This window comes from Panicum virgatum, chromosome 4N (assembly GCF_016808335.1).
Source record: "Panicum virgatum strain AP13 chromosome 4N, P.virgatum_v5, whole genome shotgun sequence".
Lineage (NCBI taxonomy): Eukaryota > Viridiplantae > Streptophyta > Magnoliopsida > Poales > Poaceae > Panicum > Panicum virgatum.
The window spans coordinates 385,445-411,867 of NC_053148.1; the positions used below are offsets into that span (position 1 = coordinate 385,445).

Here is a 26,423-nt window from a genome sequence, read left to right on the forward strand (position 1 = left end):
GGTCGTACAAGAGAAGGTCTTGGCCTGATCGATCTCCATTTGCCAAGAATAGGAAGGACTTTCGGATGGATCGAGGCGCGATGGAAGAGGAAGATGAGGGACACGGAGACGGAGAGGATCGAGTGAGGGACCTCAGCTCAACCGACCATCATCCATGTGGATCGGTAGCAAGACCGGCCGAGAGGGAAGAGCGGAGGAGACGCACTTGTTGGGGGCCGGGGGAATCCTAGCCTAGCCTAGCCTAGGATAGGACGGAGATTTTTTTTTTCTGATCGATCGATCTCGCCCCCTCTCCTGCCGCAGCATCTGAATCTATCGCCGGCCACTCGCGTCCTGTGCGACCATGACGCGCTGACGATCGACAACCTGCAGCTGTTCGATCCTTCAGGTAATTAAATTAATTAGCATCATCCGCATTATTGCCCTCCTCCCCACCACCCTCTAGCCGATTGCGATCTGGACGCAATCACAGTCACGTCTTGCTTGCAGATTAAAATTGTAACGCGCATCCAGCTATTTTGGAAAATCACCGCGTATGTAATTTGGTGTTTCAGATCACTTTTTGATAACATGCATGCATGGTTACCTGTCCCATTTAAATTTTGTACCTGGACCCTGGAGCACAAAATAAAGCTCATGCCTTTTTCTTTTTTTCTTTTTTTTGAAACCAACAGAAATTAAAGCTCATGGCTTTTATGGGCACTAACATTGTACACTGCATGCATGCATCTGTCAATAGGGAACAAGAACGGCGGCGGCACATACATTGTTGCCAGGGCACAAATTGTCCTGAGGTTCTTCGGAACCCAGAGATTTAGATCAGGCACACAATGTCAGCTTCTGAGTTCAGGATTCCGTACCAGCAGGTAAGCGGCTCGTATATATGTTTTAACAAGAATTTTCAGCTTTCGTGCTGGAGTTTGCTTATCACTGTATATATCTAAGAATCTCTCTGCTGTATTATTCAACTACTTACCTTTAGTGGAGTAAATGAGTAATAATGGGATATGACAGTTCTGAGTTTAGTAGCAATCCCATTACATATATATGCTCATCTCAGATAACATTTTAGTGAAGAATCATTCAGATTTAAGAGAGTAAATTTAGTTAAAGCGTTGAGAATGTGTTCCATGATGCATATCTAAATATGGAAGATATGCTGAAAGATCAAAAGCTCTTATCTCAATATATATGCCTTGAATTGTGGAAAAAAAACTGTCAATCTAAATGCATGCCCCTCTTCTCTCTCTTTTTACTAAAGCCAAGCTCACTAATAAATCACAGTTTAATCGTTCAACTGTGTCACTGTGCTACATGTTCACTCCACTTTGTTTCATTTTGTGATAGGTTTCTTCTTCACAGCCTGCTGAGACTGCAAATCAGTTCAAGACCTGCCGTTGTGGGGAGGGAGACACATCTGAAACTGGTGACAGCCCGCCAACTTCTTGTCCTAGTTGCCAGGTTTGTGAGATATCCTCATACCTAATTGACCTAAAGGCTTTGTGCTGCAGCAAATAAATAAAACAAAGAAAATAAACAACCTTTTCAATGCTGTAGTGTCTCCTAAAATTGGTACGCTGCTCGATACGTTGTTGGGTACTTAGCTTTATGGGCTGACTTTATACAATCCGTTGTTTCACAAGCTGCCATTGCTATGCAGAGCTGGCGCTGATGCTTATCTGCAACTTGGCTGTGCCTCAGCGTATGGTCAAAATGAAAGTTGTTTGAAACGCAATTTAGAGTTACAAACTATACTATTATTTAGGTCATGATAAATAGTAAACTTAAAAGAATGTGCCTTGTTATTTTGTCCATATCTTTGTAGGAGAATTTTCAAGGCCAATGACAATTACTATTTTAGTGCAGATCCTTAAGAGTGGGCATTTACTACTTTCATCAAAAGGTACGGTTTCCTTCAAATATGTATGATAAGGCATTGTAGGAAAGTAGGATGCGTATAATGCGGTCGATGTATTGCTTGAGCCCCTTGGGCTGATTATATAGGAGTACATGGCTTGGAGGGCAACTAGCCTCTCCTAGGGATAAGGAAAGTTATCCCGGGATTACAATCAATCCTAAACTAACCATATCCGGAGTTGCCTAATATACTCTAACAGGCATAATTTTGTGTTCTCCTTTCTCTCCTCTAATATCTTAAATAGCTTGCCATCACTTTTTTAGTGCCTAACGTTGACAGTTTGTTTAAGTTTTTCTGCCCTACTTAGTAACATTTTATATCTGATCACCTTTAATTTTGAGTTAAAATATTACATATTAAATCTGCTATATACAGGAATTGGATGGACATCATGGAAAAAGCGCTGGTTTGTTCTTACAAGGGCATCGTTAGTGTTCTTCAGAAGCGACCCTGTAAGATATATTGTGCCCATATATTGCACTATTTCCTTGGATGTTGTTCCTTTTTCTTTATGTTATACTGTTGGATACCTGTACCTTTTTGTGTTTATTTACATCATTATTCATACGTCTGCTCTCTGTGATATCCTATTCATATGTTTGAGGTAGAATCAATTTTCTTGCAATGAAAAACACTAAAGAAACTTTAGCAGTGCTAATTCGCTTCTCATGTGGAGATCCAAGTCTCCTAGTAGATACAGTCCCAAATCACTATAAAAATATAAACCTGCACTTTGTCAATGAGAATGTACTGCCTCAAGTCTTATTTATGTTACCTTGTTAGTCACTACTTATGATGACTGGAGTTGTTGTATCTGCTAGACCGACTGAGTTCTGTTTTTACTGGGTCCTCTGGATACAGTAATACCATGATCATCTATTAAAATCTACATGCAGAGCTACTTGTGATAATAGCATTTTATTGCTCAGATACCTCTATAAATATCAAATTAACATGACTCTGCTGTGTCTAGATCAGAATGCAATTAACATTCCCTACAAATTTTACGAGGGGAAACATTCTGGTGGGACTAGTGGTGAAGTGTGATAAATTTTTATCCTACTAGTCGTATACCAAAAGTTGCACGAAATAGTTTTCAAAAAAAGTTGCACGAAACAAAAGTTAAGGCTACTTTTGAATGTCACTGAGACAGTTTTCGGTTTTCCTAAAGCACAGACATGATTAAAGTATGATTGCTAAAGCTTGTATTTCTGTGATTATTTTTCAAGTTTGGTTTCTTAACATACAAAACAAAGCACATTTTAAGGAAAAAATTAAGCTGATCTGCTTAGGTGGGCACACCGTGGTTACTCCTAATAATGTGCTTTAATTTCAGAATGTGCCCCCTCCAAGAGGAGCTGAACCAATTGTCACACTTGGTGGAATCGACTTGAATAGCTCCGGAAGGTATGCATCGAAAGCCAAGACTTCAACAAAGGGTTGATGATTCTTCAACACTAACTGATAAGTTTATAATCTTGTGGAATGCTCAAGTGTTGTCGTCAAAGAAGAAAGGAAACTTCTGACAGTATTATTTCCTGATGGCCGTGATGGACGGACTTTCACTCTGAAGGTTAGTTGTCCACTTCATACAGTTTCCAGCATATCACTTTTGGTGTTCCATGTGGGGTTGGTTGTGTGTGCAGTTTGCACAACTGACTGTGGCTGGCAGTGATTGGTGAAGCAGTAGCAGTAATGGTTAGATTGAGGGGGCAGCCATGCTAGCTGCAGTTCGGTAGTCCCATAGGGGCTTGCAGGGTTCTGCCCTGTGTTTACAAAGTGGCCCATTTTTTATCCATTATGCAGGTATCATATTATGAATTGATGGTATGAATTTTCACCAAGCAGGCCGAAACCATAGAAGACCTTAATGAGTGGAGAAGTGCATTGGAAAATGCTCTAGCGCAAGCACCAAGTGTAGCAAATACAACAGGGCAAAATCCAATATTCAGCACTGATGTAGCGGCAGAACCTGCTGAAGCTCCAGCTGAACAGTGTAAGCCGTGTTGTCTATTATCATTCAATGAGCGTCTTGTATTTCATAGAAATTTGGGGTTATATAGTCCTTACGTAAGGGCCCGCCTATCCAACTTTCGGGCATTAAGATTATCATAAGAAATTCCCACCATTTGATATGTTAGAACTTTTTAATATGCCTTCATCTCTTACAAATTGTAGAATGGAACTCCTGCATTTTCTGAGACCTGATACTTTCAATTTCCTTCTTTTCATTCTTTTTGTCTCATTATTCAATGAAAGCCAGCTTGATTTCATAATATCATTCTTGTGATAAAAGGGAAAGGATTGAAAATGTCAAGATTTTCAATTATGAAATTATTAAAAGTACTTGAAAAGTGGCTCGAATACATGGCAGTGCGCCAGTGCGATGCTCTCCTTCATGCCGTTTGTCCTATGTGTATGATTTACAGTTCTATTTTTTTTTTTCTCGAACGCGCAGGAGAACTGTGCGTCGTTGTATTAATAGATAGAAAGAACGGTCCAGAATAGAATGCTGAATCCACGGCTTGGATTAGTTTTTCGTTACATTCACGCCTAAAGAGATGTAAACAACCACACACACTGTGCCTAGATTTACAGTTCTATTGAATGCTAACATAAACTTATATACGATTATACGAACTGGGCATAACTCGGTGGAAGGTGTGGGTGTACATGCCTACCACCCATATTTTAGTCTTCTTCAGCTCGAATTTGTGTGCCTATTTCTTATTTATGATGCAACCTAGTTCCTCCTAGGTTACGAGTTGTTTAATAACATAAACTCTATACTCATGCTTCAACATAGATGCACCTAGTAGAACTTAGTCTATTTAGGCCTTGTTTAGATCCCAAAATTTTACACCCAAAAACGTCATATCGAATGTTTGGACACATGCATGGAATACTAAATAAAATCTATTTGCAAAATTTTTTGTACGGATGGGTTGTAAATCGCGAGATGAATCTAATGAGCCTACTTAATTCATGATTTGCAACAGTGATGCTACAGTAACCATCCGCTAACTATGAATTAATCATGGATTAACTAGACTCATTAGATACGTCTCGCGATTTACAATCCATCTGTGCAAAAAGTTTTGTAAATAGACTTTATTTAGTGCTCCGAAATAATAAGATTCTCTTCCAAAAATTTACGCCAAAAAGATCTAAACACACCCTTATTTTGCGCATTTTGGCCGATACGCACAACATATATTTGCTTGCATATTAAATTTAGATATTTCATCCTATTTGCATCAGGAGCTTTTGTCACCCAATCTTTCTTCTTATCAGAGCTAATTTTCTTGAGTAAACAGTATCTTTCTTATCCAACTTTCTTCTCACTTGTTTTTGGGGGGAGGGATGGACTCCTTACATTTCATTATGCTAAGCAAGTTCAGTTGTTTGTCTTGCAGCGGAGGACAGTTCTGTTATTGGCAGACCTGCAGAATTTGCACTTGTCGATGCAGATGGCAGCCCGTCATTTCTGGAAAAGGCCCTGAAGTTCATTGAAGATCATGGTAATTATTTCTGCTTATTGAATTCAGTACACAATCTTGAAAAAAATTTGAATTATGGTGAGCACAAGCACGAATGCCTTGTTATCACACACACACACACACAAAAAAAACTTTATCTGTAGGGGTCAAGGTAGAAGGGATCCTACGCCAGTCTGCTGACGTTGAAGAAGTCAAACGCCGAGTTCGGGATTATGAAAAGGGTGATTTCTTTTTACTAAACCTCTTATTTTGTTATCTAGGATAACTATGTTTGGTGTGTGGCAGTGTATAGTTAAATTGATAAAATGATCTGTTTCTTTTCTCTATGTCTTCATAAAGATAGTTTATGTCGGTCGTAATAATGTGCAGGAGTTGTATTTTTGTCTGCTTTGACTTCTTTAACATATTCTTAACTTTATTTCTTAGGGAAAAACGAATTCTCCCCAGAAGAGGATTCACACGTTATTGGTGACTGTATTAAGGTATTTATTTGGAAAGTGTTGGTTATAATCTCATAGAACGCATTTTACTTTGATGGTATGCTTGTCACTAATATATGTTTGGTTGTCGTTTGATACAGTATGTTCTTCGAGAGATGCCATCATCTCCAGTTCCTGCATCATGTTGCACTGCCCTGGTTAAAGCATACCGTAAGATTAATTTGGAACTTTCTTTATGCATTCTGTCTTCTTGTATTTCTGAATTGAGGAAACCTATATATAACCTCTGCCATAAAGTAAGTACAAATAAATTAAATCAATATGTGCCCTTATCCGCAGCATTCTGATGTGTTAGAATCATATGATGATCAAGACTAGTGGTTGTACAGGAACTGACAAGACAAGAAGACTTGATGAGATAAGTAGAGTGATATATGAAGTTTTCCCAGAACCAAATCGACAGTTGCTGCAGAGGTATCTACCTTTTATTATATGCTTATATTATATTTTTCTTGTCAAAAGAACCTGGGTACTCAAAATATTAATGCTTGTGGTGTCGTATTCAGATTTTCATTCCTGGCAGAGGTTCTCACCCGCTGACATCATTATAGTATATTAACTTTGAGTTTATTATCCTTTACACCATAGCAACATCCAACGAATGGGCTCCACACTCATCAGGTTTCTTTCAGGATTCTTAAGATGATGCAAATTGTTGGGTCGCACAAAGCTGTGAATAGGATGTCTCAATCTGCTTTGGCGGCTTGCATGGCACCACTCCTTCTCCGACCTCTTCTTCTTGGTGAATGTGAAATCGACAATGACTTCAGTATGGGAGGGGATGGTTCATTCCAGCTACTTCAAGCTGCTGCAGCTGCAAATCATGCACAAGCTATTGTTATCATTATGATGGAGCAATTTGATCAGATATTTGATGTATCCTCTTTTTACTTCTCCTTTTCCTTTTGTTTAGTCAAGCTCCATTTGAAGTAATACCACACTCAGTTGTTCATGAGTTAATATTCAACTGATTATCATGCAGGACTTGGAAGAAGGTTCCTGTTCTTCAGACGCTTATACGGAGTCTGATGATGATGATGTTGATAAGGAGTATTCCACAGATAATGACATCCATGACGATGATGGTTCTTATGATTCTGGTGAAGATGACATTGAAGAAGACTTGGATGACAATAGTGAGCACTACTCTGATGGCAGTGCACATGATAGTAAAACCAACGCTAATGTCAAGGATGACAAGGTACTTCAATTGATCATTCATCATTGTATCGATTCCAAAACGTTGTAGATGAGGCATTCTCCATGCTGGTATCTGATGGTCCTTCAAGACAGATGTTACTTCTTTGTGGCCTTTCATAATATGCTTCAACTTTCACCATGCTATTTGTAGGAGGAAATGATGGCTTGTATTCCTCCAACCCTAGAAGGGTGGGTATATATAATACCTATACATGGGCATCTAGATGGGCCTCTATACACATGGGCTCAATATACTCCAACACCCCCCCCCCCTCCCCCGCAGTCTGAACTACCGGCGCAGCGGTGTTCAAGACTGGACAACAAGAAAGCTAGCACCCCCCGCAGTCTGAACTACCGACGCAGCGGTGTTCAAGACTGGACAAGAAGAGAGAACAAAGGGCAAATACCCCCCCCCCCCCCCCCCCCCGCAGCCACAACTAGCCACCGGCTACGTTGAGGCTGGATCGAAACTCCGAGAAGGTCGAGGAGGGCAGCCCCTTGGCGAAGATGTCAGCAAACTGGGAGGTAGTCGGTACATGGAGTACCCGAACATCGCCGATTGCGACTCTGTCGCGCACGAAGTGTAAGTTGATCTCCACGTGCTTCGTCCGCTGATGCTGGACGGGGTTGGTGGAGAGATACACGGCGCTGACGTTGTCGCAGTAGACGAGCGTGCTCTTGGTGAGCGGGCTGTGGAGCTCCGCCAAGAGCTGTCGTAGCCAGGAGGCCTCCGCTACGCCGTTAGCGACGGCACGGTACTCCGCATCGGCACTGGAGCGGGAGACAACCGGCTGTCGCTTGGACGACCAGGAGACCAGGTTGCCGCCCAGGAAGACGGCGTAGCCGGAGGTGGAGCGACGAGTGTCCGGGCAGCCAGCCCAGTCAGCGTCGGTGTAGACCACCAGCTCAGCAGAGGACGAGCGGTGAAGTACCAGGCCGAGGTCCATAGTGTCACGGACGTACTGGAGGAGACGCTTCAGCGCCGCAAGGTGTGACTCCCGGGGATCATGCATATGGAGACAGACCTGCTGAACAGCGTAGGTGAGATCCGGCCTGGTGAAGGTGAGGTACTGCAAAGCGCCGGCCAGACTCCGGTAGGCGGTAGGATCAGCCACCGGAGCACCCAGATCAGCAGACAGGTTCGCCTGAGTGTCGACTGGAGTGGAGCAGGGCTTGCAATCAGTCATTCCAGCCCGCTCCAGAATATCGAGGGCGTACTGCCGCTGGTGAAGGAGAAGACCAGACGGGCTAGGCTCAACAGTGACGCCCAAGAAGTGGTGGAGCTGACCGAGATCCTTCATAGCGAAGTCCTGCTGCAGAGAGGAGATGACACTCTGAAGCAACTGCGGACTGGAAGCTGTGAGCACAATGTCGTCGACATATAGCAGCAAATAGGCAGTCTCATCCCCACGGCGGTAGATGAAGAGAGACATGTCAGACTTGGCCTCGGTGAATCCCAGTGTCATCAAGAACGTGGCGAACCGAGAGTACCAAGCCCGAGGAGCCTGCTTCAGTCCATAGAGAGACTTGTTGAGCCGGCAGACCATATGTGGATGACTCGAGTCCACAAATCCCGCTGGCTGAGAGCAGTAGACAGTCTCTGTCAAAGTGCCGTGAAGAAACGCATTCTTCATGTCCAGCTGGTGCACAGGCCAAGAGCGCGAGAGCGCAAGCGAAAGGACCGTGCGCACCGTAGCGGGCTTCACGACTGGGCTGAAGGTCTCATAATAATCAACACCAGGCCGCTGAGTGAACCCCCGGAGAACCCAACGAGCCTTGTAGTGCTCCAGTGTGCCATCAGCCCGACGCTTATGCGTCCAGATCCACTTCCCAGTCACCACATTGCAACCAGACGGACGCGGCACGAGGTCCCACGTCTGGTTGGCAAGAAGAGCCGCGTACTCCTCTTCCATCGTGCGACGCCAGTGAGGATCCGCCAAGGCGTCGCGGACAGAGGAGGGTACCGGAGAGACCCGCGGCTCTCCCTCGGTGGCGGAGAGAGTCGCGGCCTGAGACGCCATCCGCCGAGTCACCATGGGATGGATATGCTGAGGATCCCGATAGACGACTGGCGGGTGGTACACCTCCGGCTCTGCTCGAGAGGGAGCCGGAGGAGGCGGCGACGGCTCCGTTGTCGGCGTCGCAGGAGCCAACGGAGCAGGAGGCGGCGCCGGAGTCGACGCGGAACGGCGCTGGTACACCTGCACCGGCTCAACGTACCGCCGCGGCGCCGAGGTCGGCGCCTTGCGACGCCGGTACACCTGCACCGGCTGAGCGTACCGCGCAGGGGCAGGGGAAGACACTGGGGCCGCGCGTGGCGCGACCGCGGGTACCGGGGCCGCGCTCGACGCAGTAGGGATCACCGGAAACGGTGCCGGTGCGCCGGGAAAACCTGCAAGAAAAGGACAGACAGGTAACGGTGGTGGAACCACCAGGTCAGTCGGAAACATAGACTCCAGCTCGGGGTCAGGAGAAGGTGTAGAGGAGGTAGAGTAGGGGAAATCCGACTCGTCGAAGACGACGTGTCGGGAGATCAAGACGCGGCGAGTGGTGAGGTCAAAGCATCGGTACCCCTTGTGGTCAGGGGAGTAACCGAGGAACACACAACGAGTCGAGCGGGGCGCCAGCTTGTGAGGAGCGGTGGCGGAGGTGTTAGGGTAACACGCACACCCGAAGACCCGAATGTGGTCGTAGCGAGGAGGGGTACCGAAAAGAGCGTGTTGTGGAGTGGGAGCAGGAGAAGCAGTGGACGGAAGACGGTTGAGCAAGTAGGTGGCGGTGTGGAGGCTCTCAGCCCAGAAGCGCACGACGTCGTTCGTCGTGCGAATCATCCACTCAGCCTTGCCGTTCTGAGGAGAGGTATACGGACAAGACATACGCAGCTGAACACCCCGAGACAGGAAGAAAGACCGGGAGGTGGAGTTATCGAACTCCCGCCTGTTGTCGCACTGGACGGCCTTAACGGTGAGGCCGAACTGAGTGGACACCCAGGCAAAGAAGTGGAGGAGGGTGGGGGAAGCTCTCAGACTTGGCACGCAAAGGAAACGTCCAAGAGTAGTGCGAGAAGTCATCGACCACCACCAGATAGTACTTGTAGCCAGAGAGGCTGAGTACAGGGGAGGTCCACAGGTCACAGTGAACAAGGTCGAATGCATGCGTCGCATGCGAGGAAGAAGAGGAAAAAGGGAGCCGAACATGACGACCGAGCTGGCACGCATGGCAGAGGGGCTGAGCAGAAGCCCTAGTACCAGGAACATCGGTACTACGACCGAGCTGAGCCAGAACGTCGCGTCCAGGGTGACCAAGACGACGGTGCCAAGTGGTGGAAGACGGCGTCGTGGCAAAAGCAGCAGACCAAGACGGCCAGGGTGAAGAAGAAGACGAGAGTGGTGCAGCGGAAGAAGAAAGGCAAAGGGTGTAAAGGGGCCCCGTGCTGTCACACCGGAGTAGCGGACGCCGGGAGGCCGAATCCTTTACAGTGAGGCCAGAAGAATCAAACTCGATGGAACAAGAATTGTCAGCTGTAAACTGACGAATGGAAAGAAGGTTATGAACCATCTGAGGAGCAACAAGGACATTGGGAAGACGAAAAGAGGAAGGAGCAGAACCCACGGCGGTGACAGGAAGACAAGACCCGTCACCAACCATGATGGAAGAAGGACAAGAGGGGTGTGGGGGTCGAACAGAAGAGAGGATACCGGCATGTGGGGTGGTGTGGAAGGAGGCACCCGAGTCGGCGATCCACTCGGTGCAGACCGGCGGCGTCCCCCCCATGGTGCTGAAGGACTGCGCCAGTGCGGCCTGGTCCCACCCCCAGGCCAGGTCGACTGCTGGCTGGGTGGAGCGGGCGGTGTCCAAAATGGCGTGAACAGGGGAGCAGCAGCGGCGAGCATGGCCGCCGGCTGGGGCTGAGGACGAGGGCCCCACCCCTGCGCGGTGGGCGCGACGGCCTGGGCCTGTGTGGCGGGCGCGGCAGCCTGCGCGGCAGCGATGGAGGCGGCGGCCCGCGTGGCCTGCGCGGCGGGCGCGACGGCTCGCACGGTGTGTGCGGCGTGCGCGACGGCCTGCGCGGCGGCGATGGAGGCGGCGGCCCGCGCGGCCTGCGCGGCGTGCGCGGCGGGCGCGGCAGGCGCGATGGCGGCCACAAAGGAGGCGGCGGCGGCCAGGTCTGCGGGCGCGACGACCTGAGCCTGCGCGGCGGCAGCGGCGCGGACGGCAGCGGCGGCGGCGGCGGGCGCAGTTGTAGCCGCGCCCACGGCCACGTCCATGGCAGCGGCAGCATACGGCGCGTCGCCGGGAGGCATACCGAAGGCTAGCCAGGACGGAGGAGGAGCAGCGGCGGCGCGCGCAGCGGTGCCCGCGGCGCGCGCGGCGTCGGCTGCTGCGGCGGCGGGCAGCTGGGCCGGCGCGGCCGGGGCCATATGGGCCGCAGGAGGGACTGGCGGCCCAGGACGGATGAGGACCAGCGGCGGCCCAAGAAGGGGCGGCACATCTGCCCCACCCGCAGAGGAGCGTCCGCCACGACCACGGCAGAGGAGCAGAGGAGCGTCCACCACGGCCTCCACAGGTGCTGGAGCCGCGGCGACCAGGAGCGCGGCCGGCGCCGGTGATGGGGCCGCAGCCCCCACATCGCACTCGCGCTTGGCGGCTAGGGCGGTGGCGCGCTCGCGCTCGGCGGCTAGGGCGGCGGCGGATCCGGGCTCCGCGCCCTGGGGCCACGCGGCGCGCTCGCGCTCAGCGGCTAGGGCGGCGGATCCGGGCTCCCCACCCTGGGGCCACCTGCGCAGAGCCGGGAAGGGTGCCCCGCCGGCACCAGAGGCCGCGCTCGCGCCCAGGACGGCAGCAGCGGCGTCCGGATCCAGAGAAGGAAGGGCGGACGCGCGCGGCACACGGTCCTGGGGCCACGCGTGCGGCGCAAGGGCACCGGCAGCGGCGCCGGCGGCTGCGCCAGCTGCACCCCTCGGGTCCCCGGCGTCATGGACGCTGGAGGCGGCGGATCCAGTGGATTCAGTAGCAGAGGAGGGAAGGAGAGGGTAAGAGGAAGGGGGAGGAGGTGCCAGCGGCTGGCGGCCAGCCATGGCGCCGGCGGCGGCGCCGGCGGCGGCGCCGGCGGCAGCACCCAGGGCAGAGGAGCCCGCGCCCAGAGCAGGGGAGGAGCTCGCGCCCAGGACAGGGAAGCTCGCGCCCAGAGCAGAGGGAAAGGAAGAGAAGGGGAGGGGAGGAGGAGAGGGAAGGGAGGGGCGGCGCCGGCGGCCAGCCGGCCATGGAGGCGGCGGCGGCGGCAACCATGAGAGCTAGGCTGATAGCAGAGGTAAACCTAGCCTGATACCATGTAGGAGGAAATGATGGCTTGTATTCCTCCAACCCTAGAAGTGTGGGTATATATAATACCTATACATGGGCCTCTAGATGGTCCTCTATACACATGGGCTCAATATACTCCAACACTATTATATATTTATTTCAATTTTCTGACTTCGCTAGATTATAGGCTAGCCAGTTCTTCTTCCTTTTAGCAAACATAGATTGGCTCCCTGGTTTATATGCTTTATTATCCATTAATATAGGTGCCTAAGTTATGTGTGTGGTCAAAATTTTCCGTATTTAAACAGTGGTATTTAAGATGGTTATATTTATAACTGCTTGTCTTTTATGGAGATTTTTAAGTGCTGCATACACCCAAACTGCTTTTGGGCCTTGCAACTATATTCTTACATGAGAAAACCTTGGTTACACTATGTTCTTGGATTATTGAAGAATAGTTTAGGTCATTGCTTCAAAGCACATATGAAGATGCAAATAATTAATCAACTCATATGGTGCAAATACAATTTTTTAAGAAATGCAGCTCTTATGCCTCTGACTTCAATTTTCTTGATTTATAGGTTAAAAACAAAATTTCAGAAGCTGCAGGTAATGACAATAACCAGTCTGTTCAAAAACAAAAATAGAAAATGGTGCATCAAGGGAAGATACTGATAAAAATTCTTCTACTGAATTAATTCATTTTCCACAAAAGTTGCGCAACCGGATGATACCTCTCAAATGAAGATCAATAGTCGATCACACCCGAAACAAGAAACATGTGGATCAAATGAATCTAAAGATCACATGGTAAAATCAAATTCTCGTTCATCATCTTCCAAAGAAAAATCTATGGAGAAATCAAGCAGCTCAGGACACAAGGGCAAAAGAACCCTATGGGGCCGTACTTCGGTAAGAGAAATTATTTTTGGTTTTTAATGTGGATAATCTTACAGGATTACTGGAATACTTGGTGTATAGGCAAGAAAAGACCTGTCAACGGAGGATATTGAATACTGCGGTGATGATGAGTAAGTAACCCTGCCCCTGATAGGCTGCTAGATGCGCTTGTATGTAACCTTGGCCTTTGGGCATATCCTATTTATTGATAGAGTTGCAAACATATATCCCTTGGAAGCACCAGAATGTTTTTTTTTTTTTTGCATTCCATAATAGACAAACTTGCCATTTGCCATTCATTGGTTCAGATTTTTGTGAAGCTCCAGTTTACATGTTGTTAGAGAGTTGTATAGGCTGGCCCATGGGCCTTTGGTTGTGCCGGCCATATTGGCCTTTAGGGTTGGGGCGCCCGCACTGTCCAGGTGCGCCCCCACTAGGATTAGATCCGGTGATTAGGATAGGCAAGGATCCCCTGATAGGATATTTCCATATACCTAGGCATCCTTACCTATATGTACTTGTACTCGTGATTTGCACCCTAATCAATCCAATCCGATTCAGCCATACCTTCCTTCATGGTATCAAGAGACCGGGTCACCCCCGACCTCGCTTCCGCTAACCCTAGCGCGCGCTGACCTGCAGCCGCCCCCCTGCTTCGGTGTTCCCCGCCGCAGCAGCCACCCCATGGCTAGATCCCACTCCGAGCCTTCCTCCCCCAAGAAGGAGGAGGAACGCAGGGCTGCCCGCGCCAAGGCTAGGGCTGATGCCCTAGCGCACGCCACCGAGGCCGAGAAGCTCGTCGACGCTGCAGCCAAGGAGCATGACGCCGCCGCCGAGCGCCTTCGCGAGGCGCTCCTCCTTGCTGCCAAGGAGCGCGCAGCGGCCGATGCCGCCGATCCACCCCCTGCCCCGCCGGCGCACGAGGACGACGACAAGTCTGTCCACGACGTCTACAGCGCCATGCTGCTTCACGAAGCGGCCACCGTTCTGAATCTGCACGCCTAGGCTGTTGCGGTTCAGAACATCCGGAGCCTCGTCCCCGTCGTCCTCGACGTCGCCGCCAGCAACTACACCAGGTGGCGTGAGCAGTTCCTGCTCATCCTCGTCAAGTTCTTGCAGGACCACGTCCTCCTCGACGACCCCCCGGCCACCTATCCTGACTGGGCGCGCATGGATTGCGTCGTCCGGCCATGGATCTATGGGACGATCTCCAACGACCTCGTCGAGACCGTCATGACGCCCGACGCCTCTGCCCACATCGTCTGGGCTGCCGTCGAGTCTCAGTTCCTCGACAACCAGGAGACGCGCGCCCTCCTCCTTGACGCCCAGTTCCGCGGCTTCAAGCAAGGTGATCTGTCTATTTCAGATTACTGCAGGCGCCTCAAGACCATGGCCGACCAGCTCGGCAACCTGGGCGAGCCCGTCTCCGACCGGACCCTCGTCTTCAACCTCGTACGTGGCCTCAACGCCAAGTACACCGCCATTGGCCGCCACATCCGTCGAGGGCGCCACTTCCCCACTTTCTTGGAGGCCAAGAACGACCTCCTACTCGAGAAGATCACCGTGGGCGCCTCCCTCCACCGCCTTCCTCGCCGCAGCCGCCGGCCAGCCCTCTGGCCCGCCCCACAGTAGCGTTCTGGCAGTTCCAGGGGCGGCAGCGGCCCCGGGGGCGGGTCTGGTGGCGCCACCTCCAAGACCAGGCGCTCCGGCAAGCGCAGCAACCGCCAGCCGAAGTCTGACGGCTCCAGCAGCGGCACCGCCACGCAGGCCGCCCCCACCGTGCCCTGGCCCACCTTCCACAATCCGTGGATCGGGGCCATCCAGATGTGGCCCGGCCCACGTCCACAGCAGGCTGCGCCTCCCCCGCAGGCCCTGCTCGCTCAGCAGGCCCAGCTCCAGCAACTACAGGCCTGGCAGGCGGCCCAGGCGCAGGCTTTCCAGGCAGCCCAGGCAGCACAGGCGCAGGCCCTCCAGGCCTTCCAGCCCGCGCCTGCTCCCGCTTCTCAGCCCGCCAGCCAGTGGGCTGGCGCTCCGGGGTCCTACAACCCCATCACCGGGTTGCCGTCGTGGGATCAGCAGTCCCTCGCCTCCACCTTCAGCACCATGACATTGAATCAGCAGCCGCAGCAAAACAAGTGGTACTTCGACTCAGGTGCTACCTCTCACATGACCTCCGACTCTCGCACCCTTTCACATATTTTTCCCCAGCGGTACCCTTTTCCTTCAGCTATTGTTGTCGGTAATGGTTCTTTGCTCCCCGTCACCTCCACTGGCACAGCACATTTGTCAGGTCCTCTGCATCTTAATAATGTTCTCATTTCCACGAAACTTATTAAGAATCTTATATCTGTGCACCAATTTACTTCTGATAACAATTGCTCAGTGGAATTTGACCCCTCTGGTTGCTCTGTGAAGGATCTCAGGACTCGGAACGTGATCGTCAGGTGCAATAGCTCCGGGCCTCTGTACCCTCTGCACCTCCTTGCTGCTGCCACTGCCTTAGCTGCCGGCTCCACTTTCCACCTTATGGCACCGCCGCCTTGGTCATCCTGGTCATGAGGCTCTAACCAAATTAGCTTCCATGCTGCCGTCATGTAATAAAGATATTAGCTCATCTCTTTGTCATGCGTGTCAACTCGGCCGCCACACCCGTCTTCCCTTTCGGGTGTCGTCGTCCCGAGCGTCAAACAAGTTTGATCTTATTCATTGTGACCTATGGACATCTCCTATTGTTAGTATTTCTGGTTACAAATATTATTTGGTTATTCTTGATGACTGCTCTCACTACTTATGGACGTTTCCCCTACGTCTCAAGTCCGACACGTATGACACTCTCGCTAATTTCTTCTCCTATGTGACTACACAGTTCGGTGCCACTGTCAAAGCTGTGCAGTGCGACAACGGGCGCGAGTTTGATAACTCCAACGCCCGGACCTTCTTCCTCACCCGCGGCACACACCTGCGCATGTCATGCCCCTACACTTCGCCTCAGAACGATCGAGCTGAGCGGATCATTCGTTCCACCAACAACATCCTCCGCTCGCTCCTGTTCCAAGCAAGTCTGCCACCCTCTTACTGGGTCGAGGCCCTGCACACCGCCACCCATCTCCTAAACCTCCTACCAACCAAGACGCTGAGCATGGCCACGCCCCACATGGCCCTGTACGGCTCGCCACCGTCCTATGCTCATCTCCGCGTCTTTGGTTGCCAGTGCTACCCCAACATGACTGCCACTGCCAGTCATAAGCTAGCACCTCGTTCTCTCCGATGTGTCTTCCTTGGATATTCAGCTCATCATAAAAGGATACCGCTGTCTTGACACCTCGTCCAACCGTGTCATCATATCTAGGCACATTGTGTTCGACGAGTCCGTTTTCCCTTTCGCTGAGCTGTCGTCCCCCCCCCCCCCTTGGCATATGATTTTTTGGAGGATTCTACTGACATTGTGCCGGCTCCAATAGGACCGTCACAAACCCTTTTCCCTACAGGACCTCCACCTCCGACGCCTACCCCCCTGGCGCCAGGATCCGTCGAGACGCCGTCCTCCGCACTGCCATGTGCGGCCCCGGGAGCACCCACCTCCACACTGCCACGTGCGGCCCCCGGAGCGCCCACCCCCGCATGGCCACGTGCGGCACCCGGAGCGCCCATCCCCGCATGGCCACGTGCGGCACCCGGAGCGCCCGCCCCCGCACAGCCACGTGCGGCCCCCGGAGTGCCCTCTCTCGCACTACCACATGCGGCCCCGACGGTCCCGCCAGGCTTTGCTCCGCTGAGCCCGGCCACCCCAGCTTGTGCTTCACCTGCACCGGGCTTGGACCCTGCCTCTCGCCAGGCAGCGTGTCCTCTCCCGACGGTGCAGCCCTACGACCGTGTCTACACGCGACGTAGCCAGGCTGCGCCGCCTCCCCCTCCAATCACCGGCACACCTCCTCTGCCGAAGGGAGCCGTGCCGGTGGTCCCCGTCGTCAACGAGCATCGCATGGTCACCCGTGCGAAGCTCGGCTTCAGGCAGCCTGCTCTCTTCACCGTGGCGCCACTGTCCCCGGTCCCGAAGACCTTCCGTAGCGCCCTCGCCGACCCCAATTGGCGGGCGGCTATTGAAGAAGAGCATGCTGCCCTCCTGAGGAATCACACCTGGGATCTGGTTCCTCGCCCGCCATGTGCCAATGTGGTCACCGGGAAGTGGATCTTCAAGCACAAGCTCAAGGCTGATGGTTCTCTGGAACGGTACAAGGCTCGCTGGGTCCTGCGCGGGTTCACTCAGCGACCAGGTGTGGACTTTGATGAGGCATTCAGCCCTGTGGTGAAGCCTGCGACCGTTTGCACCGTCCTCTCCCTGGTGCTCTCTCGACAGTGGCCCATCCACCAGCTCGATGTGAAGAATGCCTTCCTCCATGGCACGCTCTCGGAGACGGTCTACTGTGCTCAGCTAGCTGGTTTCGAGGACCCCTCACCCTGATTTTGTCTGTCGGCTCAACAGATCTCTTTATGGGTTGAAGCAGGCTCCTCGTGCATGGTACAGTCGCTTCGCAGCATACCTGATCAATCTGGGTTTCGTCGAGGCCAAGTCAGACACCTCCCTGTTTGTCTACCGCGGCGGCACAGACACCATCTACTTGCTACTGTATGTTGATGACATCGTTCTCACAGCTTCCTCGTCAGCTATTCTTCAGCGCACCATTCAGGCTTTGCAGCAGGAGTTCAGCATGACCGATCTGGGTGAGCTTCACCACTTCTTGGGGATGCACGTCCAACGCTGTGGTCCGGGCCTTCTTCTTTCTCAGCGGCAGTATATGGTTGACATTCTGGATCGTGCTGGTATGGCTGAGTGCAAGCCGTGCTCTACTCCTGTGGACACCAACCCCAAGTTGGCGGCTGATGGTCCACCGGTTCAGGATGCCTCTGAGTTCCGGAGTCTTGCAGGTGCCTTGCAGTACCTCACCTTCACCAGGCCGGATATCGCTTACGCTGTTCAACAGGTTTGCTTGCATATGCACGATCCGCGCGAGCCTCACCTTGCTACATTGAAGCGTATCCTGCGCTATATCAGAGGGACACTTCACCTGGGGCTTCTCCTTCGACCGCCTTTACAGAGCGAGCTGACTGTGTACTCCGATGCCGACTGGGCAGGCTGTCCGGATACTCGCAAATCCACATCGGGTTATGCAGTTTTTCTCGGGGACAACCTGGTTTCCTGGTCGTCGAAGCGGCAGAATACAGTCTCCAGGTCTAGTGCTGAAGCTGAGTATCGCGCAGTGGCTAATGGTGTTGCAGAAGCCACTTGGCTGCGTCAGCTTCTCATTGAGCTTCATGCACCTCCTCGGCGCGCTTCGTTGGTCTACTGCGACAACATCAGCGCCGTCTACATGTCCTCCAACCCGATTCAGCATCAACGCACCAAGCACATTGAGATCGATCTTCACTTCGTGCGGGAGCGTGTTGCTGTTGGTGATGTTCGCGTCGTGCATGTTCCGACATCGTCTCAGTACACCGACATCTTCACCAAGGGACTTCCGTCATCGGTGTTCTCGGAGTTCAGGTCCAGTCTGAACGTTCGTGCTACCGACGGTCAGACTGCGGGGGCATGTTGGAGAGTTGTATAGGCTGGCCCATGGGCCTTTGGTTGTGCCGGCCATATTGGCCTTTAGGGTTGGGGCGCCCGCACTGTCTAGGTGCGCCCCCCCTAGGATTAGATCCGGTGATTAGGATAGGCAAGGATACCCTGATAGGATATTTCCATATACCTAGGCATCCTTGCCTATATGTACTTGTACTCGTGCTTTGCACCCTAATCAATCCAATCCGATTCAGCCATACCTTCCTTCACATGTTAACTTCAACTAGTAGAAATATCACAAACAAAAGTTAACAGCAGTTTGGAACTAAAACACATATAAATTCAAGGAAGGTTTTACAGTTTATGGTTGACATATGAGTTGTATTATGTTTTGGATTCTGAACTAGGACCCTTATTGATAAACTTGAGAGCACCAAGACTGATCTCCAATCGAAAATTGCAAAGGAGGTACAACCTTTTCCCTTAGGATCACATGAATTGGGTTAAGTGGCATCCTACTCCTCCCTTTGACATGATATTGTTCCTTTTCTTCTTGTAGGCCAAGGAAAATGCAATCCTTCAGGCAAGTCTAGAAAGGCGGAAAGAAGAACTACGTGAGCGCCGTTTAGCACTTGAAAAAGAAGTAAGAACTGAAGGCTGAACTTCTTTTTTCAATTCTGGATCAGGAAGACCCTCGTAGTAATAGCTTTTACAATTGGATCAATTTGTCTCGATAAGAGATCAGTTAACCATCACGAAGAAATAAAACATACAGTAACTATATGAAAACACTAGGTGATACCCCGCGCGTTGCTGCGGGATTTCTTAAATAAAATTTTAACATGAAATTTGAAAGTAGAAAAGTTAAGATGATTGCATAGCAACATTCACAAAAAAATCGATGAAAAACAAAAACGGCCCTAGTGGATGTTGATGTGGCATTTGATATAATGGGTTCCTATATGATGCGGATAACTTGCATGCTAAGAGAAATAGAGTTAATGACTTTAGTGGGTGTCATCTATATAGGCTATATAGATTATATGAATTTTACTTGCTTTTTTTCCAGTATTGGGTAGGAATCGATAAACTAACAGAAGTAACATTAACAGAATATTTGATCACATTATAAAAGAATAGGTGCTCAAAGAAATAGAGTATGTATATGGGTCTTTACGTTAATAGATTAAAGATTAAAAGTATTTGAGAGTCTGCTGTGCATTTTCTCTGTTTGACAATAAAATTTTGTTCATTCAATAGGTTGAAAATTTGAGAGACCAGCTACAGAAGGAGAGAAATTTGAGGACATCCTTGGAGTCTGGGGTAATGGATTTGCGAAGAGGGCAGGTGTCCTTGCCATCAACAGTAGATAGCAAGGTAGTTTTCTGTCACTGAGTTTAAGCATGGCTTCTTCTTGTTTTTCTTAATAATCTGAAAAGTTGTCCTGTTAATGAAAGACTAAGGCTGATCTTGAAGAAGTTGCGACTGCTGAATCTGATATTATGAACTTGAAGCAAAAGGTCTCTGATCTTCGTGGGCAAGCCGGCAGCCAGCAGCTGTGCTGTGAATCATGCAACAAACGGCTCCTAAGTACAGACAGGATTTGCGGGTTAGATCATGAAATGGCATTTTCTTACAGTTTGGCAACATTTCAGTTGTAATGTAGTACTAAATTGGGGTCCCTCTCTTCAGAACTGAAAGCTCCTCAGTGGAAGCATCATCAGCTGTCGGGAATGATTATGCATCTGACGTGGTAAGAGTGCCGAATGCCCTTCATTCTGCTTTCAGTATAAGCAGGAGGAAACTCTGTATTTTTTCAGAGTAAAGAAAGCGCAAAGCATTTCAGGGTGATATTGAGCAATCAAGGAAGCAGACTGCGCAGCATTCACCTTCTTCAACAGACAAGCAAGGTCAGGAGGTGGTCGGGAGCATCAGCCAGAGGGCTCCTCAAAGGATGCACTCGGTTGCCAGGGAGGGCCAAGACGGGTCGTCATCCGGGTCCAAGTGGAATTTTGCGCAGAAACAATATTCAAACAGTCCACTGATATGGGGACTTCACGGATCCAGTAGTGCTCATTCGAGTGGCAGGCTAGAGGTTCGTTCGAATGATGCTTTTTTTCCCTTCCTTTTTGCTGTCGACTGATGAACTAGTGCTGATGAACATGTTGTTGTTGATCAGGAATCTGGTGGAAGCGCACCCGCAACGTCGTTTGCGTTAGCCAAGCTGACAAACCGGCTCAACTTCCTCAAGGAACGGAGGGCGCTGCTGGCAAGCGAGATGCAGAACCTGGATTTGGGTCGGCCGCCAGCTGCTGCCACCGCCACCGCCGGCGCTCCATCAGCCAAGTCCCCAAGCCCAAAAGAGCCTGAGAAGAGGAAAGCTTGAGGAGAGTTGATGTTGATCTGTCCCTTTGTGGTGTGCTGAATATAGACCATGCCAAGCTAGTCTATATCTGAACTGGTAGTGTAATTTGCGTGCAGGTCTATCCGTCCATCCATAGTGTTGTCTGTACAATACATGTTTCAGCAGATTTTGTTGCTACAAACTTGCAGGTGCATGTAGATATGCATTGAACGCGTCTGCAGCTAGGCAGGCTGTTCTGTTGGATTCATGAGAATTGGAAACAATGCCAGACAGGATGGCACATATTCTGAAGCTCAAATTGATTGTCTAGCAGCATATTATAGGTTCACAGTAACACATAAATAACATTACAGGTACAAGAAAGTGCAGAGATAGATCCTCTAGGATAATGGAAAGTCTGGACAAAGCGCAGAGTTCCCTCAGGTCTCAAGTTCTCCTAGCTAGATGATGGTAGATGAATAGATGTATATATATGCTGCTTCTACAAGCTTTCACCAGGATTAAGGCATGATATCTAACCACTAACAAGGTGGTGGCTGCATCACTTGCCCTCCTGGATGATCCTGACGGCCTTGTTCACACCAGCCACCTTCTCATCGGAGACTGCTCCACCTTCCGGGAGATCAAACTTCCTGCGGCTCAGCGACCTCTGCTTTCCAGGTGGCTGAGGGTCCACAACCTCCAGCATTGCTTCAAGCTCCTCTAGCATAGATTTCTTGGCAACCCTGACCATGTAGTCAGGTCCCTGGATTGAGGCAAAGCAACCAATATGGTTAGAGCATGTGGTCAGGTCTCACTTGAGCTAGCTGGTTACATGGTACTAAGAAAGACGCAACAGAAGGAAGCTGGGGACGAAGCAGTTCATCTGATTGAAATGTATTCAAGGAAGGAAACAGAGACTAACGTGATTGTGTTTGCATAATTTCAACTCAACAATGCAACAGCTCAACTTGCAACCTAATACTGTAGCTAAGGAAACGGCAATATACAGCAGGCAGCTTATTACCTCAAGAGCATCCACAGTGATGAGCAGTACAATGATCTTCTCAGAGAACCTTTGGCGCTCTTTGTGGTCATTTGCCATGCGGCGCCTGTAAGAGATGTTGTAGAAGAGGGACCTCATCTCCTTGAGCTTGGCTTTGGCCACAGCCAGATCACGCAGGCAGCGAAGCACCTGGGAGCGGTGAGCAAGGTGAACCCGGTAGGTCATCTGGATAAGCAATGCAGCATCCTGCGGGGGCAGCTCCTTCCTCTTTCCCTTCCCATTGCCCTTAGCAAAAGCCTTCAGAGAGGAAAATGCAAAATGCAGAGGGGTAAGTCAGTAGAGCAACAGCAAGCCAGGAATGCAGATCTAGAACGTACAGCCAGCATCCCCAATCTCGCCTGGTTCGTCTAATATAAACCCACATCATTTGTCTAGCAGAATTTGTATACGGCGGTCCTGCTAAAAATCTAATCTTTTCTTCAGATCACAACAAACGCCAAGGCAAACGAAGCATTAGAAGCTGGCATCTAAAACCCCGATTAAACCATCCAACCCAGTGTGGGTGTGGGCGTGTGGCCATGTGCCCATGTGGAAGAAGAGAATGTCAGTCATACCTTTCTGATCGCGACGCATCCGGCATCGTTGTCGTCGGAGATCTCCTCGATCTTGACGGTGGCGACGGGGCATTTCTTCTCCTTGCTGACGGCCTTGTCTTCATTATTCTTCTTGTGCTTCTTCTTCTTGTCGGCGACCTTGGTCTTGTTGTTGTCGGCCTTCTTCTCCTCCTCCTCGTCGTCGTCGGTGTCGCTGGCGGTGAAATCCTCCTCCCGTGTGTAGACCTGCGACCAAGGCTCGAGGGAGCCCTTGCCCTTGACGGCGGCGCCCCACTTGAGCTTCCTCGGCGCGGCGGAGGAGGCGCCCTTGGCCTCCCACTTCCACTTGCGGTCGAACCCGTCGTCGTCGGGGGACTTGACCTCGGCCTCCCACCTGAGCGTGCGGTCCCCCGCGCGCGGCCTCTCGATGGATGTCCACTTGACCTTGCGGCCGCCGGCCTCCGTGACGTAGGTGCACTTCCTGGTGGTGGGCTCGGGGCGGCGCGCGGCGACGGCGAGCTCGAGGGCGGCGACGCGGTCGGTGAGGTCGCGGAGGAGGAAGGGGTAGGGGGAGGGGTCGCTGGGGGGCAGGAAGAGGTCGAGGCTGTCAAAGTCGAGGAATGGGCAGGAGGAGGTTTGCGGCGGCGGCGGGAACGGGAAGAAGGGGTCGTCGAGGAAGCGGGGGGTGTGGCGGTGGGATCCCATGGCGACGGCGACGGCAGATCAGACCTGGCCCTGCGTTCACTGATGAAGTGATGAGTCAGTCAGTCGGGATTGGACGGTGATCTCCGATCTCCGACGGTGGTGTGGTGTGGTTTGTGCGCTGCACGTGACGCCGCAGGGACCATCCCGGGGACGGCGGCGAGTCGGCGACAATCTGACGTGACGACTGACTAACCGGTGCACGTGACGACTGACTGACGGGTTTCAAAAACCGGACGGGAACCGCCGGTTTCCGGTCCGGGACGGTAAACGTGATCCGGTTTTTTATATTTTATGTTTTTAAATCTAAAAATAGAAAAGTCATTTTTTGTGCTACTGTTCCGGTTTTGAACAGTAGCACCGGTTTTTGAAAACCTGCTGACGAGTGCGCGCTCCAGCACACCGCACGCTGCTATCCCTCGCTGTCCCTGCGGACCCTATTTAGACTGCCTGCACCGGGTACGCCAAGCCGTTCGGTACGCCATTTCCCAGTACCGCTTTAGCGGATTTTTCTCCGCAGAAAAAAAACCATCGCGGACGAGCAGCCGTCCGGGATATTCAGGGGAGACGCGAGGCGTCCGGTACCGCCCAGGGTTTCAAAAACCGGACGGGAACCGCCGGTTTCCGGATTTTTTTCCCGTTTCCAGTCTGGTCCGGGACGGTAAACCGGGTCCGGTTTTTTATATTTTATGTTTCTAAATCCAAAAATAGAATAGTCATTTTTTTGTGCTACTGTTCCGGTTTTAAACAGTAGCACCGGTTTTTGAAACCCTGGTACCGCCTCCCGAGGCCGCCAGCACCAACCACCCCAGCTATGGCTGGGCAAAATACCCGATACCCGAAACCCGAGCCCGAAAAACCCGAACCCGAACCCGAAAAACCCGAGCCCGAAAAACCCGAACCCTAATCCGGGTTTCAAGCCACGGTACCCGAAATTATTACGGGTAATTCGGGTATTGGGCCACGGTACCCGAAATACCCGAACAAACCCGAACAAAAGACCAGCCCAAAATTATTATTCATTCGGCCCACTCATATTTTGAGCCCAGCCCACCAAACCCTTCCACTTGGACTAACCCTAACCCTGTCAATCCCCTCAGTGGCTCAGTCCCTCGCGCCTCCAGTCCAACCCCTCATGCCGCCGCCGTCCGTCCACGCCTCCACGGACTCCACGCCCAGCGCCCACCCGCACCCCAGCTGCCGCGCGACCGTCTTGCCACCACCCCGCCCACCGCCGCAGCGCCCAACCCCCGCCCACACCCCGACCGCCGCCGCCGCGCCGATCCCCAGCCCCCACCCCGGCCGTCGCCGACTCGCCGCCGCGTCCGCCCCCAGCACCCACCCCGGCCGCCGCCGCCGCGTCCACCCCCAGCACCCACCCGGCCGCCGCCGCCGCGTCCACCCCCAGCACCCACCCCGGCCGCCGCCGCCGCGTCCACCCCCACCTCCACCCCGGCTGCCGCCGCCGCGTCCCCCTCCAGCCCCCACCCCGGCCGCCGCCGCCGCGTCCACCCCAGCCCCCACCTCGGCCATCGCGGCACCCCAGCCCCCCACCCCGGCCGCCGCCGCCGCGTCCACCCCCAGCTCCCACCCCGGCCGCCGCCGCGCGCCCACTCCGAGCAGTCAGCGGCTCAGCGCCGACGCAGGTGCCGCCCCCGCCCCCACCGGCCGCCGGTCTCCTCGCGTCTCGACGCACGCCTGCGCCATGGAGACGCTCTCGGCGTAGGCACTGCTCCAGCCGCGGGGCGTGACCGAGCCGCCGCCGCCGCCCCCGCTGCCGCCGGTCATCACCACCTCGCCTCCGACGCTCGCCATGGAGACATACAAATTTCGGGTAGTTCGGGGTAACCCGAACCCGAACCCGAATTTTCGGGTACCCGAAATGTCGGGTTTTCATTATTTCGGACAAATTTCGGGTTACAGATTTCAAAACCCGAAATTCTCAAAACCCGAAATACCCGACCCGAATTTTTCGGGTTACCCGAATGCCCACCCATAACCCCAGCTCTCCCGCCATGCTTGGAACGACCTCCGACGACACCGTGGCTCGAACGCCGCCTCCGCCTCCGCCTCCGCCCGGAGCTCGAGCAGCAGCAAGGATGTCGCCGCAGCCCGCAGGAGGAGCCGCCGGAGCTGCTGCTGCCGCGCGCGCGCCACGGCCCGCACGCCCCACCTCGGCCAGATCCGCCGGAGCTCGGCGCGGTGGAGCTCGAGGTCGGCGAGCTTGACGCCGCCGAACTCCGGGCCGAGGCAGAGGCGTGCACTAGCAGAGAGGAGAGGGAGATGGTGGAGACGGAGCCGCACGCCGCGCGCATGCCACCACTGCGCCGGTCCTCCCCCGCGTCGGCGGCGAGGCAGCCCGCCCGCGGCGCCGTCCCACCCACGGGAGCCAAGGGCCGGCGCGCGGGCCAGCTCCATGTGGGGAGGTGGAGCTCCGGCGGCCGCGGGCCTCCCTGCTTCGCCACCGAGGCCGGCGCGCGAGGGAGCGGAGGGGCGAGGAGCAGAGCATGGGCGAGGAGGTGCGCGAGGGAGCGCCGGCGCCCTGCAGAGGAGCTCGCGGCATGGGGAGACGGAAGAAGGAGGAGAGAGAGGGGGGTGGAGGGGCGACGGGGTGGCCGCGCTTGCTGTTCCGCCGCCTGCCCGCGCGGCCGGAGGGAGAAGGATGCGCGGCGAGGATGCCCACCGACGAGGGGGCGCGGCGAGGATTTGCGGCGGGATCAGAGGGCACCGCTTGGAGGTCGCCGCGCCGCGAGCGAGGTGGAGCACCACGGCGGCGAGCGAGGTGGGAGGGGGCGGCGTGGTGGTGCCGGGAGGAGGGGAGGAGAAGGATGGAGCCGCGCGGCCAAGCAGGGGTAGGGCCGGCGAGCTGCGCTGTGCTCGCCGGACTCCGCTCACT

At 52.7% G+C, this 26,423-nt stretch overlaps 2 protein-coding genes across 4 annotated transcripts; one reads left to right on the forward strand and one right to left on the reverse strand.

The window, feature by feature from the left end:
- Nucleotides 1-2: 2 nt before the first annotated feature.
- On the forward strand, nucleotides 3-21,727 carry LOC120669925 (rho GTPase-activating protein REN1-like). 2 transcript variants are annotated; one of them, XR_005672884.1, is made up of 25 exons: nucleotides 3-388; nucleotides 740-866; nucleotides 1,348-1,461; nucleotides 1,867-1,903; nucleotides 2,294-2,370; nucleotides 3,255-3,325; nucleotides 3,413-3,491; nucleotides 3,767-3,914; nucleotides 5,335-5,439; nucleotides 5,562-5,639; nucleotides 5,845-5,900; nucleotides 5,999-6,068; nucleotides 6,248-6,332; nucleotides 6,551-6,794; nucleotides 6,901-7,119; nucleotides 13,004-13,031; nucleotides 13,138-13,334; nucleotides 13,404-13,453; nucleotides 19,290-19,350; nucleotides 19,442-19,525; nucleotides 20,143-20,259; nucleotides 20,340-20,491; nucleotides 20,575-20,635; nucleotides 20,703-20,977; nucleotides 21,062-21,727. XR_005672884.1 is itself a non-coding variant. In XM_039949830.1 (25 exons), exons 2-25 carry the CDS (start codon nucleotides 831-833, stop codon nucleotides 21,266-21,268), a joined length of 2,625 nt encoding a protein of 874 aa, XP_039805764.1. In that variant the 5' UTR covers nucleotides 3-388; nucleotides 740-830; the 3' UTR covers nucleotides 21,269-21,727. The 2 variants fall into 2 exon arrangements, 1 of the variants encoding a protein (XP_039805764.1); XM_039949830.1 differs by having other exon boundaries at nucleotides 20,729-20,977.
- LOC120669926 (BAG family molecular chaperone regulator 7-like) lies at nucleotides 21,520-24,110 on the reverse strand. 2 transcript variants are annotated; one of them, XM_039949831.1, is made up of 4 exons: nucleotides 23,912-24,110; nucleotides 22,847-23,748; nucleotides 22,254-22,529; nucleotides 21,520-21,992 (listed from the first exon to the last, which is right to left on the reverse strand). In XM_039949831.1, the coding sequence occupies exons 2-4, from the start codon at nucleotides 23,528-23,530 to the stop codon at nucleotides 21,789-21,791; spliced, it is 1,164 nt and encodes a 387-aa protein (XP_039805765.1). In that variant the 5' UTR covers nucleotides 23,531-23,748; nucleotides 23,912-24,110; the 3' UTR covers nucleotides 21,520-21,788. The 2 variants fall into 2 exon arrangements, with proteins under 2 accessions (XP_039805765.1, XP_039805766.1); XM_039949832.1 differs by having other exon boundaries at nucleotides 21,530-21,992; nucleotides 22,254-22,421.
- Between the last annotated feature and the right edge of the window lie 2,313 nt (nucleotides 24,111-26,423).

Excerpts from the sequence above, each read along its gene's own strand:
- LOC120669925 (XM_039949830.1), top strand. The coding sequence starts at position 831 with ATGTCAGCTTCTGAGTTCAGGATTCCGTACCAGCAG. Across the intron at positions 1,904-2,293 it reads TTTACTACTTTCATCAAAAG|GAATTGGATGGACATCATGG; the intron begins GTACGGTTTCCT and ends TGCTATATACAG. Across the intron at positions 13,335-13,403 it reads CCCTATGGGGCCGTACTTCG|GCAAGAAAAGACCTGTCAAC; the intron begins GTAAGAGAAATT and ends CTTGGTGTATAG.
- LOC120669926 (XM_039949831.1), bottom strand. The coding sequence starts at position 23,530 with ATGGGATCCCACCGCCACACCCCCCGCTTCCTCGACGACCCCTTCTTC. Across the intron at positions 22,530-22,846 it reads GATGCGTCGCGATCAGAAAG|GCTTTTGCTAAGGGCAATGG; the intron begins GTATGACTGACA and ends TCCTCTCTGAAG. Across the intron at positions 21,993-22,253 it reads TCACTGTGGATGCTCTTGAG|GGACCTGACTACATGGTCAG; the intron begins GTAATAAGCTGC and ends GCCTCAATCCAG.